The sequence below is a fragment of the Plecotus auritus genome (genome assembly GCF_963455305.1).
Source record: "Plecotus auritus genome assembly, chromosome: 3".
In the NCBI taxonomy this organism is placed as follows: domain Eukaryota; kingdom Metazoa; phylum Chordata; class Mammalia; order Chiroptera; family Vespertilionidae; genus Plecotus; species Plecotus auritus.
Window position 1 is genome coordinate 207,481,084 of NC_137772.1, and position 17,157 is coordinate 207,498,240.

General features: G+C 40.0%; 2 protein-coding genes across 8 annotated transcripts in view; one reads left to right on the forward strand and one right to left on the reverse strand.

Annotated features, from left to right (window-relative positions):
* The window catches only part of FGD6 (FYVE, RhoGEF and PH domain containing 6), a 121,469-nt gene extending 107,759 nt beyond the window's left edge, over positions 1–13,710 (reverse strand). Inside the window, exons 1-3 of the mRNA XM_080660255.1 lie at positions 13,455–13,710; positions 5,899–6,170; positions 3,767–5,595 (exon numbers count right to left, since the gene is read on the reverse strand). Coding sequence (XP_080516381.1) covers positions 3,767–5,595; positions 5,899–6,170; positions 13,455–13,470 — 2,117 coding nt within the window. The 5' untranslated portion in view covers positions 13,471–13,710. The remainder of the gene's footprint in view (positions 1–3,766; positions 5,596–5,898; positions 6,171–13,454) is intronic.
* Positions 13,711–13,937: 227 nt separating this feature from the next.
* VEZT (vezatin, adherens junctions transmembrane protein) overlaps positions 13,938–17,157 on the forward strand; it is a 76,776-nt gene continuing 73,556 nt past the window's right edge. For 3 of the 7 annotated variants that reach the window (XM_080661183.1, XM_080661186.1, XM_080661187.1), the window contains exon 1: positions 13,948–14,082. In XM_080661183.1, the coding sequence (XP_080517309.1) occupies positions 14,047–14,082 (36 nt within the window). In that variant the 5' untranslated portion in view covers positions 13,948–14,046. Of the gene's footprint in view, positions 14,083–17,157 lie in introns of all 7 variants that reach the window. The other 4 variants (XM_080661182.1, XM_080661188.1, XM_080661184.1 and 1 more) reach the window with 4 other exon arrangements.

The following is a 17,157-nucleotide window of genomic DNA, read 5'->3' on the forward strand; positions in this document are numbered from 1 at the left end:
AAACTCAATTAGCAGTATCATGCAGTTAGCTTAGGAGAATGGGGAGGGGAAAGGGGAAGGGACAAGAATAAAAAAAGAAGGGAAAGAAAATCCACTGCTTACTAAATGGCAACGATCCAGCCCTTCCTTTCTCCTTATCACTCCCAATGCTTTAGTCTTTCTCACAGCAAGCCCAGCCCCCGATTTCCTCATTCTTCTTCAGTCACCTCACCCTTTCCACAAACCCTGCTGCCTCAGACCCAGTGGATTTGCTCATCTTGATATCCTGGTGCTCAACCTCACCCTGGCCAACTCTCCTGCCTCAGCCCGAAGAAGTGCTGAGAGGAAAAATATTCACCTAGGAAGGGAGAAGGGGAGGTCAGAACACTAGTGGTTAATATAATTTGGGGGCTAAACTTTACCATCATTACCAAAACTATTTTTTGGGGGAATATACTTTGAGTTTCAAATTATCATGAACTTTTAAAATAACAGAACCCTTTTGGAATTGGGAACCACCTATAATTATTTCCTGATAAATTATAAACATGTTGTTATAAATTTGAAATGGATTCATGAAATCTCCATTCTAAAGAAGGTGACCATATGAGCTACTTCCAAGCTTGCCAAACATCTATTTGATCCAGAATCCAGTTATATATTGTAGACTCCGTGAGTTCTATAAACTAGTCTCATAGGTGAAATCCAGACTCTTCCCTGAGGGTTGAGAAACTGCCACTCTTCTGATTCACTCCACAGAAAAATCTTAAACAGGGTTCATTTGCATTTCTTTCTTATCGTTTTAGAACCCTAGGGTGTTGGATTTAGAAGTGCTCTAAGGAACAGATCTACAGTTTCAACAGCCAAACAACCAAACAAGATTTCAACTTGGACCCTCTCAGCTCACTTCTCATTTACCTTTTTTTAGGGTGTCCAGGTGTCCTCCTTATGAAGCCTTGGGTTTTGCTTTCGCATCTATTCAACTTTCTTTTTCTTTTTTTTTTAAATATATATTTTATTGATATTTTACAGAGAGGAAGGGAGAGGGATAGAGAGCTAGAAACATCGATGAGAGAGAAACATCGATCAGCTGCCTCCTGCACACCTCCCACTGGGGATGTGCCCGCAACCAAGGTACATGCCCTTGACCGGAATCGAACCCGGGACCCTTGAGTCCGCAGGCCGACGCTCTATCCACTGAGCCAAACCGGTTTCGGCTCTATTCAACTTTCGAATCTAGGTGCAACTTCCAGCTGTTAATCTGATCCTATGACTGCAGGCTTTTGATTCAGCTGGTACATTTTAGGGGCCTCAAGCCCGTTTAGGGGTCCCCGCTTTAGGACTAAAGAAGAATCTCTGGAAAACTAAATTCAAAAGCAAATCTCACCCACTCTTCACCAGACTACCCTACTTACTGGCCTGCAACTTGTTCACAGCCACCCTTGGTTTCCTGGCTTCCAAAAAGAACTCTCCTTATGAATGCCATCCAGCTGAACTGGCTGGCTGTGTATATTTACCCCTTCCAACCTGGTTCCCTCCAGCCAAGCAGCAGAGCCCCTGATAAGAAGCATGTCAAACAAAGAACGAGTTCCAGGTCCTGGTTGTGTAGCTCAGTTAGTTATAGTGTTGTCCCTATACGCCAAGGTTGCGGGTTTAATCTCTGGTCAGGGCACATACCAAGCATCAAACAATGAATGCATGAATAAGTGGAGCAACAAATTGATGTTTCTTTCTCTCTCTCAAATCAATAAATCAATTTTTTAAAATAAAAAGAACAAGTTTCAGAATTTACAGCTTGTGTAAAGAGAAAATTACAAACTCTCAGGATTTAAGCATGAGAGCCAACAGGAAATTTACACCAAGAGTCAAATCTCCAATTTCAAGAAAAAACTTCATTTTAGCTAAGAATAGTAGTATATCATGAGGAAGCCAAATTCATTCCTTTCTCTCTCTCTCTCTCTCTCTCTCTCTCTCTCTCTCTCTCTCTCTCTCTCTCACACACACACACACACACACTACACAAAAGCGTGTTAAAAGGAAGAGAGTCCCAACAAAATTGTTCCCTGAAGAGCAGGCATGAAAAGTTAGATGTGGTGGAGTTTTTTTAAGTTGGATACTTAACTACAATTCTCCATGGAAATATTTACACCAAGGGAGAGGCTTTTGCCTGGATATTAATATTCAGAATCAAGTCAGCTATGAGAAAAGTTAGGCAAGGGAGGTAAATTATCTTTATGGATCAAAGGAGGAAGGGCAGAAAGGATTATGAGTAAAGAAAAATGCTAGGAGAATATCTGAAAGGACAATTTGTTTTACTTGGTGTACTAAGATTTCATTAGATCATTTTATTTATTCAATTCATCCAATCATCATGCTTTTAGCCCTATATGCCATATGTTAATATTTCTACAAAAGTCCCATTTTAAGACCTGAGTATTCAGAGGCTTGAAGTTAGTGACCAAAGAAAAACATGAAGACTTCTAAAAGGTTAGCTACAAAATCAACACTTTAAATATATATATATATTTTTAATTCTTTTTTTTTCTGAAGTAGATTTTATATATTAATATAGTCACTTTTTCTAACTAGTATTTGAATCTATTTTTTTTAATATATTCTATTGATATTTTACAGAGAGGAAGGGAGAGGGATAGAGAGCTAGAAACATCAATGAGAGAGAAACATCGATCAGCTGCCTCCTGCACACCTCCCACTGGGGATGTGCCCGCAACCAAGGTACATGCCCTTGACCGAAATCGAACCCGGGACCCTTCAGTCCACAGGCCGATGCTCTAGCCACTGAGTCAAACTGGTTTTGGCAACACTTTAGATATAATGCAAAGTCTCCCTTTGAGACAATGGAGAAAGGAAGCAGCTGCAATGGTTGCTTCCTTTACCTCTTTTTCATTCGTTCTCTCATGTACCCAACTAACATCTACTGACCTCTATTAAGCCCCTTTCTTGGCCTCATGCAGGACAAAAAGATATTACCAGACTTCTTCATGGTGCTTAAAACCAAATACAGAACATCAGACATACCAATAAATAACCATACCATAAGACAGATTGAGAGAAAGGCCGTAAGGATAGCAGAGCATAATTGGGAGGTCAGAATAGGAAGTAAACATTTCCCACTAGGTAACTGTACACGCTTCCTGAAGCCAATCATTGCTGAGCTAGACCGTCAAAGATGGGCAAAGTTTCAAGAAGACGAATGGAATGGGTATACCACGGGTAGAATGTGCTTATATAAAAATGTTTCCTGCATTTTTCCTATATCCATCTGAAGTTAGTAATTAGCCTCCAACGAGTAAAATAATCCTCAAAGAGTAGTAATTTTTGCAAATGTAGAAGTTTCACCTGACAAGGGCACCATAGGTAAGTGCATGAATTTTAATAACTTTAGATTTCTTACACCCACAAATAAATCTCACTAAATTGGCCAATTTCCTCCCCTAAGTTCCAGCTATAACTTCCAGGTTGATGCTTTTGAGGCCTGGGGCCTCTCTGGTCCAGGTCTTTCATACCTATACTATTATGGTTCAAATTCTTTGAATAAGCAACTGAGATAGGGTAACTACTTCACACTTGCATTGCAAATACCCAATCCGACTGTATGATAAAAGGAGACTGCTCTTTGAAATAATTTAATATATACTTAACCCACTTTATCACCAAGTGATTTTTTTCTCCCATGTGTGAGATTTTACCTATCTGACAGGGTTTTGAAAAATAATTTCAGTGATGCACATAAAAGTACAGTGTCTGTTTGGGACCTAAGTGTTACCTGGAATGCTGCTGTGTAGGTCCAAGTTGCAGCTGGCCATCTGAAGCTTCATACAGGTCTTCTATCTCATACACATTTGCATCAGTGTCCTCCATGCTACTGGAATTCTGCCTTTCCAACTCCAGAGTTTTCCCGACAGCCATAGCGAATGGAAAGTTCTCATACTCTGGTATTTCCTCATAATGGCGTACATTTTCATAATCTGGTGCATAGTCACTTGTAACAGATTTGCAAGGTGCCTGAGATGTTGTCTCCCTAGAGAGCATTTGGTCATCCAAAGACTCAGCTCTTGGTCCATTAGTTGCACTGCTCTGGCCCCGAGACTTCTTCCTCTTCTTTTGAGATTCCAGACTGTAGTTATCTGCAGAATATGACTTGATGGGTTTATTTCTCTTCTCTTCTACTAATAGGCCATGCCAATCACTTTCAATCCCTTTTTCCTCCCCACCTGAGAGTCTGCCACCGATTGTGCCTTCAAGTTGGCTACTCTTGGACCAAAATTTCTGGAAGTCACTCTTCACGAAACAGATGGACAGTTTCATGCTGAGCAACTTCTTTAAAGAGTGTTTCCTTTGAGAATCTTTGCAAGGCTTAGTGCACCTATCCATATCCACAGCAGACAGTGATTTTGCTCTAGGCTTGGTCAGGGCATTTGAAGGCTCACTATTTGAGGATGTGGTGATAGACTTTAAGGATTCTGGGTTCCCTTTAAAGGGTAAAATAGGATGAGGTAATTTCCACACTGGCTTTTCTGAAGTCTTTTTGGACATCTCAAAGGAGGACGACATACCATGGTTTTGGGCACACAACTGTCGAAGGTGATTTCTTTCTGGATCCTTTTTTTCTTCATTTGAGGAATATGAACTTTTCTCCAGAAGCTCCTCTGAGGCAGCCTTTTTCAGCATTCCTGCAGCAGGCAAGCTGTGTCTTTGAGGTTTTTTGGGGACAATTTTTGAGGAACTTCCATCTTTCATTGTAGATTCCTTTTGCATTTGAGGGACAGCCCCTCCCAAGTTACAGGCCACAGGTAAACGTTTATTGCAAGCTAATTTCAGCTGCTTAGGCAGGCTCATAGATACAGTACTGCATCTTATAAAACTGGTCCGTTTGTCCACAGTAGGTGACATACTAGAATCATCTACTGTCTTGCTGTCAGAACTCAAATTAGAATCTGTATCCAAAGAAGGTGTCATTTTTTCAGAGGAAGATGTTTCATGACACATGGCTTTCTGGGAATCAACTAAGTTTTGTCTGTCACTATTGGAGTCCACATTCAATTCACTTTTCTTTCCTGGTTTCTCTTTGCCCACCTGTTCCTGGTTATACAAAACATTCTGATAAATGATTTCATTGTTTTTCAAACTATCTTCAAAAAGACAAGAAGAGTTACTGTCTACATTCTCTGGTTTTCCAGTACTGTCACTAGGAGTGTCTATGTGCTCTTGACGTAACAGCCGTGCAGCACGTGTCTTTCTGGGCTTGGGAGTTGGAAATTTTGAAGTACGTGATACTAAGTGAACTTCTAAGGGACCAAGGTCTTTGACTTCTGAGTTCTTACTAACTCCATCTGAAGATAAAAAAGTACTCCTTTTACCATTTACCAGAGTTTCTTGTTCAGATGAATGAAAGCAAATATTGCTTTTTTCACTGTCATCCTGACAAGTTTCAAAATTCTGAAGTTCATCAACCGGAAGTTGTAGGCAGCAATAGTGATCAGGAACCTTTTCAAAGCTGGACTGGGAAGGTGTCAAGTCCGCAAAATCAATTCTGAACTGTCCGTTGGAGTTACAGCCCTCATTCGTTTCTGGGTTGTCTGTGGATGTGTGCTTCTGTGGGGAAATAAAGGGTGATGTTCGTTAAAACATCTTTAAACTTCTCTTCTAGGATGCTTACCATTAAAAAACAACTGTACTCTGGCTCTTGACCATTTCACCATTAGAATCACTTCTACTCATTGTTTTTATAGCTGAAGAGGACTCATCAATTTTACTATTTTCTAAATTTTCAGGCATTTCTAGGGACTCTAAGACAAGTTGCTTTACACACTAATTCTCTCTATTCCCAAGCTTAGGGATACACTCAGAACTGTAGGAACACATTGGTACAATATAACCATTGCTCAGATGCCCTACCTTTTTGCAAGAAGAGCTGTCAGCACTTTCAGGTAATTCCTGTTTATGTTCTTCCAGATTCACGATGATTTTCCTTGATGGTGATGGCCTGATGTCACAAACAGGTGAGCTCTTCAGAACTTTTGGTTTCGGGGCTATTGCTGGTTTGGTTTTCTTTGTTGACTGTGGAACACTAGAAATCACAATATCAGGTTTGGGTGCAATAGGAGGTGGAGTTGACTTATTATTTGCCACAAACTTTGGTTTGGGGGCCAGGGGTGGCTTCTTAATCTCTAGAAAGAAAAAAATAATAACTTGATAAAAAAAAAAAGCACGAGATGATAATGGTTACATTTGATAACTTTTACTTTTGACAATAAGGTGAACCTGCATTTTACTAGGTAGATTATGTTACACTAGAGGCCGAGTGCACAGATTCATGCACTGGTGGGGTCCCTCAGCCTGGCCTGCGCCCTCTCGCAATCTGGGACCCCTTGGGGGATGTCAGACTGCCAGTTTCAGCCTGATCCCCACAGGCCCAATCCAGACAGGAAGAAGCCCGATCCTGTGCATTGAACGTCTGTCCCCTGGTGGTCAGTGCACATCATAGTGACCAGCCGACCAGTTGTTTGGTTGCTTAGGCTTTTATATATATAGACTAGAGGCCTGTTGCATGAAGATTCATGCAATAGGACTTACTTCCCCTGGCTGCTGGCACTGGTTTTCCTCCGGCAACTGGGACCCAGGACTTCGCTCTGGCCACCGCCTTCAGTCTTTGCTCTGGCCGGAGTGCTGCTCCTGTAGCTCCCTCAACCCCCCACCTTCCCCCTCATAACAGGTGTCCCGCCCCACCCGGCCGCTCCGCGCCTGCATGCGGCTGGGGGGCGGGGCCACCACCAGCTTTGTCGGGTTAATTTGCATACTCACTCCTGATTGGCTGGTGGGCATCGTGAAGTGATGGTCAATTTCCATATTTCTCTTTTATTAGTGTACATTATATAGAGTCAATATTAGCCTTAAAATTGTCTCAGTTCTAGGGTACATAACTTTGGGTATACTGTACATTTCTTTTTTTTTAAATATATTTTATTGATTTTTTACAGAAAGGAAGGGAGAGGGATAGAGAGTTAGAAACATTGATGGGAGAGAAACATCAATCAGCTGCCTCTTGCACATCTCCTACTGGGGATGTGCCCGCAATCAAGGTACATGCCCTTGACTGGAATCAAACCTGGGACCTTTCAGTCCGCAGGCCAATGCTCTATCCACTGAGCCAAACCAGTTAGGGCTGTACACTTCTTAATATGGTTTTTCTTCTAACTTTGGAACAGGTAACCATATCTTCAGACAACACTAAGTGAAATAATTGGCTTCTGCTTGGGGCCTGAGTAATAGGAGAAAGTACTTCAGTTCATTTGCTAAATGTTAAGAGTTGAATTTGCCTATGTTATTTGTAGGACACAACTCTTCTTTTTTGTTTATGGCAACCAAAAAGTATATTAATTTAATTATATTGAAATAAAAGATTTCTGTTCAAAGGAACCATGAACAAAGTTACTAAAACAATAGAACACAAGATACTTGCAATATCTGAAACAACCAGGGATTACCCTTTCTAAAACATATAAGGAATTTCTGCACATCACCCAGGAGAAACTGTCAACACAGTGCAAAATGGTCAAAAGATAAGACTAATAACTTATAGATAAGAAAACTCTAAAGCTAACAAGTACTTTGAAGAGATGTTTCAAAGCATTAATAATTGGAGAAAATAAAAATTAAAACAATAATGAGATCTCACTTTATACATATTAGACTGGTGGAGTTAGAAAACTGGATAATGCCATATGTTGGAGGCAATGTGGTAATATAAGAATATAATCCAATGCTTGAGGTAATGTGACTGGTTACAGCAATCCTTAAGATCAATCAATTGGGCAGCTATAGTCAAATTTAATATGTTGAGCCTGAGAATGGAGATATTTAAGAAGGGATCCTGGTGGCTGATTGGGCTGAAATTTAAAAACAGAGCCAAGCAGCAGTTGCTAAACAGGGTCCTCTTGCACAGCTGCACTTCACGGAGAAGCCTACACTGATTTGCCTGCCCAGCCCTTATAAAGGAGTTCTGGGAATCCTATTTCAACCAACAGAATTAAAATGTTCCCCATCCAATCAGAGCTCTGCAACTATACTCTCATTTTCATCTTCACCAACTAATCAGAGTGGCTCCATTTTGACCAATCAGGATGATGCTATTGGGACCAAGGACACAACTCTTTAAGCACCTCATATGAATAAGCAATATTCTTCTACCTCAAAGATGTACAGCAGAGATGTGCAAATGCCTTTATCAATAACCTAGATCACTAAAACCCCAAAGCAATCTTAAAATGAAATACAGAATTCAGAAATTTTTCAAACTTAAAACTAAAAAGTAATTCTTCTGTATTAGTTGAGGCTCATAAACGAACATTTCTCTGTGCAGAGGTTGTCAATGGGGAATTTTCATTTTAATCCAGCCGTGGGCAAACTACGGCCCGCGGGCCGGATCCGGCCCGTTCCGCTGTTCTATCCGGCCCGCGGAGCCGAAAGAGCGGAGGGTTCTCTTGCTCTCCCCTCCGCTCCTTTACTTTGAATTTATATTAGTTCACACAAACACTCCATCCATGCTTTTGTTCCGGCCCTCCAGTCCAGTTTAAGAACCCATTGTGGCCCTCGAGTCAAAAAGTTTGCCCACCCCTGGGGGCCTTCAAAGCCTAATGCTATAGCTCAACCCCAGGTCTAATCCACTAGTTTCTGGGGATTAAGCCTGGACATATGTATCCACTGGGCATATTTTTTCTTAGGATCCACAGGTGATTATGCTGTGTACCCTTCATTAGTGCATTTAAAAGATGACCACAATGGCTAGTCTTCCTCGACATTATATAAAAAGTACTGAGGGAGCACCTATTATACTGAGTTAGATTTGTACAGATCTGCTCTTAGCCTAGAAACCTAATAAAAGCTTCACATAAAAGACCAATAAAATGAGATACAGAGAGCCTGAACATCAGGTTTTTTAAGTTCTTTTAAGTTTTTCCACCTATACTGTCATTTATCACACCGTCATACTTCCTCAATGAAATCCTGAAATAAAATATTTTCTTATATTTCTTATATTTATGTTTGTTCCTCCAATATCATCTAATGCTTAATAAAAACGTGATTTACTGGAAAAAAACAAAACCTTTCAAAATATCTACTGGACATTGTTTAATTACTTGAATACACAGAGGCTTAAGATACTTCATTTGATGATGAATTTATTTTCAACAAGGAAATTAGTCACAATGCTCGGGAAGATATTACATGGAACTGAGTTTTAAAAAAAAGTAAAAAGAGTTCCTTTTATCAACCAAGGAAGAATTTCCCAAACCCCTAATACTATGTGTTCAATCAGGATCACAAGATAACAGATGCCTTCTCACTCAATATAATGTTGTGACAAAGAAGATAATGAAATATTTTCAAAATAACTTAATACAAATTCCCAAAGCCTTTTACATTTTCAGGTATCTATCCAATAAGCATGTTATTAGTTTTTTGTTTTGTTTGTTTTACAGGAAGAAAAAATTGGAAAGCCCTTCAAAGCCTAATGCTAAAGCTTGGTATAATGATCTCTTAAATTCAACTCTTGGTCTATTAAGTCAATTCTTAAAAGAAAGCATGAATGCCCTAGGCCTCTTCCCAACCGCTCATCTTACTCAAGTTAATGAAAACTGACAGATCGTCATGTTGATTTCATTTCTGTAACCATTCTTAAAGCATCCTACCTCTGGGATTTCTGAAGGAATGGAAAAAAAAAAATTCCATTTTGCAAGATGAAAAGGGTTCTGGAGACTGACTGCCCAGCAATGTGAATGTACTTAACACTACTGAACTGTACACTTAAAAATGATAAGGATAACAAATTTGTGTTATATGTATTTTACCACAACTTAAAAAAAAAAAAAAAGAACCCATCTCGTCAAGTTAATCTTTCACTTTCTGAAAATACAGCTTTGTCAGAAGCTTCTAGGTCATTTAACTGATCAATTTTTTATTTGCAGTTAAATTTTTTTAAATCCTCACCAGAGGACATGCTTAAGAGAGAGAGAGAAAGCGGAGGGGGGGGGGGGACATCAATTGGTTGCCCACCCCCCCCCCCCCAAGTGCTCTGACCCAGGATTGAACCAGCAACCCAGGTATGCGACCTGAAGGGATATCTAATCTAGCAACCTTTCGGAGCACAGGATGCTCAACCAACTGAGCCACTCCAGCCAGGCTAATTAAATTGTTTAATCTCTGGTACCAATTTTACTCTTTCCTTTAAATGTGTCTTCTACATGAGCCTGCTTCCAACAGACATAATCTCTGTTCTCTTTAGTGTCCTAGAAATTAAATTACTTACATATGAGCTGTGGTTGATTGCCAACAAATGTAACCCAGCATTATGTACCTAATGCCCTCAATGCATACTCATTGAATTAAGTAAACAGCTGTGAAATTTGGCTCACCAGTGTTAGTTAACCATGTATTAGAGGAAGTCAATAATGCAACTCGGGGAGCTGGCTAACCTAATTATTTGCCTTTCTGCAGATCTGGCTGCCTCAGTTTCCTTACTTGTAAATAAAGAGTTGGACAGAACTGTAAAGCCCATATGATTCTGAGATTATGACTTCTGAGATACTTGCTTCAGGAAAACGTTTATTTTCTCCAGCCCTTTTGCCCTGTATGATTTTTCATCAGTATAACTTTGTTTTCACCACTAGAAAGCAAGCTCCAAAAGGGCAGGCACTTTGTCTCATTGTGATGTCTCCAATGGTGAAAATAGGGCCCTAGCAATAGTCAGACCTGCCACATACACATACGCTGATATTTCTCAGTAACAGGAAATTTCTTTTCTTTTCAAGTCCATATCCATTTTAATGTAGAATAATATTTTGAAAAGTAGCAGAAATCAACTTCAATAGGATTATTGAATAAGTTCTTAATTATTAGTAGGAACAAGTGTTCAACTAAGTCACTGGTACAGAAATATCTGGAATCCTTCATTATTATTATCATTTTTTTGAGGCTCTGTTATGAAGGAAATACAACTCAAAAAAATAACAAGCCATTGCATTGTGGTCTGCTCCAATGTCAAATTCTTGAAGTAAGTACATGATCTTTGGAAATGGATCCAGCACCTTTGCATCTTAATACTGTATCAACAGTAGACTCAAAGCTTTTCAGAGTAAAGCAGCAAATCTTTTATTTATACAGCTGTTCGGCTCCAGGGAAAAATAAGGTAAGACTGTAAAGCACTCGTACCATTTCACTATTACAAACATACTGTCATCTATTACACACAGATGGCTGCGGCTCACGTGCACACTTTCTTAGCTTTCGAACCAGCCGTAAAGGAAAGCACAAGCATTAATGAGACAGTGACCTATACAAGTTAAAAAAAAAAAAATAGAAAACATATACCTGTAATTACCTCTCCTTTTAAATATATTGATTAGAATAATTCTAAAATCTTACTATGGGCCTACTCTTTCACAGATGTTTCAGAAAAACAAAGCAAGCTCTTCTTGAGGATACATAGGACATAGACGTTCTACAACATTTATCTTATTTCCTTAAGTTAAGCTAACCATGCCAAATACCGCAGATTAGATTCGATATAAACAAACATTCCCTCCCCCAATTGCAAATGACTTTTCTAAACTTTTAATTAAATTGACTATTGTTCCAAAAAGAATAAACAGCTTGTAAGAATGGTAAACACATAATCTTATAAGAATAGGATGAAAATAAAACCCAATTCTCTTCCATATTCTCCATTTAGACATGCAAAAGAATTAAAATAAATCTTAACAGATGCGTGGACAAAAAAGTAGCTAATGCTTCTCAGCAAACCATGCTAAAAACTAACTCAGCTAAACACAGGAAGTGTCCCTCTTTTAAAACACCACAAAAATGTCTGTGGATTTCTTTAATTGTAAAGTTAATAAAATATAAAAATAGCTTGCATTATTCTAGGGGAATGCAAATCAAGGAATCATAAACTTCCAGACTGAGCCCTAGATCAGGTTTACATATTTAAATGTCATATTAAATGCTTCTGTATCTCTTCATTATAAACTGTTAGGACTGGGATTGAAAACTGATGCATATAAGGTATAAATATTTTAAATGTGCTTGATACTCTAAAAGAGGGGAGAGCTAAAATTAGCTGGAAGGATTTAAATCCAACCACTTTAAATTAATTAGAAGAGCTCAGTAATAAAGGAAAACTGAACAAAGGTGAGGCACAGAAATTTAGGATGAAAATAATTCACCTCAAGTAGAAAGCCTCACTTTGGTAAGGAAGAGTTTATAAATAACATGACATGACGACATATCTCCTACATATACATATAACATCAGAAAGGAAAGATCCACAATTTCTTCAGGAATACTACTTCACTCTTTGCTTTTTTATTACTATTGGCTAACTTCTTGCCTAGTTACCTGTACTCTTATTACACCTAGCAGTGCAACACTTTAATAAATCTAGGCTTTAGAAATAAGACAACTTAGAACATTTAGAGTGCTGTTTGACAGTTTCACGTTGCAGGAATTTAAAGCAAATGCCAAGAAAAGCAAAGTGATTCTAGAAGTCACTTTGAGGGAAAATTTTACACTTTACTGTAAAATTTCTAAAAAAAAGTGTATTTCTTTTAACGTGAACAAAGAAAAAAAACACTTAATACTGAGTACATTAAAAATTGTGGTTTAAAAATTAACCTATATTCTTATAAATTGGATCTAAAACCACTTTAGTAATTATCATGGAATATGAGAACTGTTCCTTAAAAATGTTTAGAAATATGTACAGAATTGCTCAAAATCCAAAGGTAAACAGTTTGTCATTTGGATGAAGGGAAAGAATTACAGGAGGCAGACCGAAAATAAGGCTGTGTTTATACTAACCAGGTAGAAACAGAAAAGAAATCCATCAAAAATGGGGTGAAGATGAGCAAAAAATTGCCATGGGCACTTCTATTCCTCTCCTTCTCGGGTGACGGGAAAAACCATCAGGATAAACCACCTCTTTATCTACTAAGTAATAAGGGTCAGGGTTCCCAGTCGATACCAGGTTTAAAGCGACCCAGCACCGTCGCCGAGTTCAACACTCTGGGAACATTGCCCTTTCTTAGAATAACTGATTTCTTAACATGGTCATCTAAACTATTTTCACACGCAAAGGCAAAGTCGCTCAAAGTTTAGGAGACAAGCAAACGTCCTTTTTTCATTTCGCGTTTCACCTGGCGTAGAGCCCCCAACACCGGTCTCCTTTGAAAGGCAGGTCCCAAGGGAGACACGATTTCCAAACACCCTCTCTTAACAAAAAGGGAGGAGGAAATGGGGCAGCAAATGCCGTCTGCTCCGCACTTGCCACAGTCCTCTGGAAAAGTGTAAAAGGAACACCACTAACCTGGACCCCAAAGGAGAAAGTTGCTCCAGAACCCAAGACTAGCAGCGCACCCTACAAACTTTCCAGGGACAGCGCGAGCGCCGTCACTTACCGGCGGCAGAAGTCATGATTCCCCGGGCGGCTCGCTTCCCCGCTCGCCTCCCCCTCAATCCATGCTCCCCTAACAGTCCATTGTTTCAAAAATTTAGGCAGGAAGAAAAAGCTCCCGCGGCGTCCACATTTCGTCCTGCTGCTCCGCAGCGAAACTCAAGGGTCCGCACAAAGGATGCGGCGGACTCCAGGGACCCGGCGGCGCTCCCGGGCGCGAGCGACAAGCTGCGGGAACGAGCAGTGCTCACCGCGCCTCCGCCGGCGCGTGCCCGACTCCAGCTTAAAAAAAAAAAAAAAAAAAAAATCTGTGCTCTTGGCGCCCCCTGCCAGCCGCAGCCGTAACAGGCGGACAAAAGCCCCAGCCTCCTCCAATCAGAGGGCTCGTGCTTCCTTTTGTTCCTGCCTCTCCAGTCCACAGAATCATCTTCTGCTCCAATACGTGGGCCTGAAAAAGGGGGCGGTGTGAGCTGAGAGGCATGCTGGGAGTTGTAGTTTTCTGGACACACGGGACAAGCGAAGCGGCTGCCTGGGTGCCGCCAGCTCCCCCGCCTTCATTTCCCATCGTGCTGAGGCGGGTGGCATGGCGGAGAAGGATGACACCGGAGTTTGACGAAGAGGTGGTTTTTGAGGTAAGGAGAAAATGGCGGTGGGTGTGGATTGCCTTTGTTTGAGAAGAACGAGGGCGAAGGCGAGGAGGCAGGGCGAGGGACCGATCCCGGGGTGAGGGATCGGGTGACGGTGTTGCCGGCCTCGGTCACCAAATCTCGGCGATTTCTGGGCCTAGAGTTGGCTGAAGCCTGACAGGTGTAGCCCGAGACGCCCTCAGCCTCAGGCCCGCCCGGAATTCCCAGTCGGGCGGGGTGGACGGGAGCCCTGCCTGTTCCTAGCCCCAGGACGGCTACGCCTCAGTGGGACTGCCCCTGGCTGGGGCGGGGCCCAGCCGTGCATTTTTGGATACTCACCAGTACAACTTAGCCTCCCAGTTTTACGTCCTTGATTTTTGGGTCATTATCCAGAAGTGCCTTAAGTCCCTGTTCCTGGTCGAGGCGTGGCCCTCGGAATGAAGGCAGCAGGTGCCAGTTTTGTAACATGGTTTAAAATATGTGTGGGACCCGCCGTGGGTGATTAGGGCCGGGCATCTGAGCATTTAGGTTCAGTTCTTTTGTCCTTTGCTGTTGCGCTAAGTGTAGCCAGTTCTGACTTAAGGCTCGGGTGTGAGTGCTTTTGTGTGGGACTATTTTAAGACGTTCTCTGCCATCTTGAATGGTGAAAAAAACCACACACACACACACACACACACAACACAGGCAAGTCTTTTTGTTGCCATTTATTTATCACACACAGGTGCAAACTCACCACCCCTGTAGAGATGTACTGCATATATGTATGTTTTGCGTTAACACATACAACTAGATTTTAAGAAAAATTTTAAAGATATAGCCCGTTCTGTACAATGGGAGAGCTAGGCACTAAACAATATAGAATGATAAATATTGAAATATGTACAAACTGTTATTGCGGGGTTGATTTGGAAATAATCATCTGTTCTTGTAACCTCAGAGAAGCTACCTACGGCCAGTAAATGGTATCAGAGGTGACTCTTGAACTATGAATTGGATTAGAAGGACAAGGGAGAGAATGCATTGCAGGGAGAGAGAGCAGAGTATGTCAAGGTTGGGAGGTGTGAAAGTACTTGGTGTGGATATTTCAGGGGCTTGAGTGTGGGAGGGGAACTATATAAAGTGCTTTAATATGGATAGAATGTATAAGTGGAGGATAGGGCTATTTTACCAAAATGAAGAACCTGCATTCGAAGTGCTCTCTAGGGAAGACAAGTGCCTGCATTTTGGAAATGAAAAAAGAAGTAATGAAATGTTATAATGGCTTGGACAGATACTTCTAAGATAAAATTACAAATTAAATGTGAGAGCTAAAGGAGAGATAAAAATTTAGGTTGCTTAGATTTCTAGAATTAAGGAAACTGGGTGGATGTTATTTTTTTACCCTATTATTTTCTTCGATTTCTGAATGTAAAAATAACAAATGTTCAAGGAACATTTTATTGTAGCAAAAAAGCCACAAAATTAAAATCATCCATTATCCTACCATTCAAAGATGGCCATTATTAACACTACAACATGTGTTCTTACAGACTTTCCATGCAAGTGTACGTTTAAGTCTATGATATTTTTTAACACAAAAGATATCATACCACATAGAATTTTGTATGAATTTTTTTCACTTAAATTTATCATGAGTCTATTCCTATTCATTACTCTTTGAAAACATTATTTATCCCATCATGTATATGTATCATAATGTAGCAATTTTCCCATTGTGAGATAATTATATTGTTTCAAAATACTCACCATTGTAATCAACACTGATATAAATCCATCTTTAATTGTAACTCTGAGTTTTCCTTAGAATAATTTCTAGGAGGGAAACTAGTGGGTGAAAAAAGTAATTTTTAAAGAATTAATGAAGAAAGGTTATACCAATTTAAGTTTCCATTAAGAATAAGTATTAGTTTCACACAAATCCTCAGTGACAGCCTTATTGGTTTTCTTTAATCTTTGCTAATTTATTAGGAAAAAATAGCATTCCATTGTTCTAATTTACATTTTGTGCATTAATTGGAGCCATTTTTCTCTCTTTGCTTGAACATTTCTTTTTGTATGCAGACCCATTTTCCAGTTGGATGCTAGCTTCTTAAAAATTGACTTGCATGAGTTCTTCCTGTTACTTGTAGAAAATATTTTCCAGCTTGTTATTTGATTTATTGGCTTTATGTTATATGCACTAACTTTTATTGCAGCTTAATATTCAGAGGAAAGTCCACAAATCATAAATGTTGCTGAATTTTCACATGAACACACCCCAAAACAAGCACCTAGATCAAGACACATCACCAGTACACCAGAAGCTCTCTTGCTTTCAGTCACTTCTTCCCACCCCAGGGATAACCAGCATGCAGATTTACAATAACTAACTTAGATTAATTTTTCCTATTTTTACAGTGTACACACTGTGCAATTCCATTTGTATATGCTCTTTTTTTTTTTAATATATTTTTTATTGATATTTTTTACAGAGAGGAAGGGAGAGGGATAGAGAGCTAGAAACATGGATGAGAGAGAAACATCGATCAGCTGCCTCCTGCACACCCCCCACTGGGGATGTGCCCGCAACCAAGGTACATGCCCTTGACCGGAATCAAACCCGGAACCCCTGAGTCCGCAGGCCGACGCTCTATCCACTGAGCCAAACCGGTTTCAGCTCTTTTTTTTCTGACTTATTTTTGGTCTCTGGCTTTGTTTACTTGTTAGATTCATGTATATTGTCATGTGAGCATTTTTTTATTTCTCCATAGTATTTCATGTGAATACATGAAATTTTTTTAAATCCATTCTACTATTGATGGTCTTTGGGTAGTTTCCAGTTTGAGATTTTTGTGAGTAGAGCTACTGTGAACCTTTTAGTATATATATTTTGTTGAACATGTTTCTGTTGGGTATATACTTAGAAGTGGAATTGCTGAGGCCTAGGAAATGCATGGTCACCTTTTGTAGATACTGCCAAACATTATTCCAATGTGGTTCTACCAATTTATGCTACTACCAGCAGTGCTTGATCGGTCCACTTGCTCTACATTCTCACCAACACTTGCTAATTTCAGTCTTTTTATCATTCTGGTGGTGTTA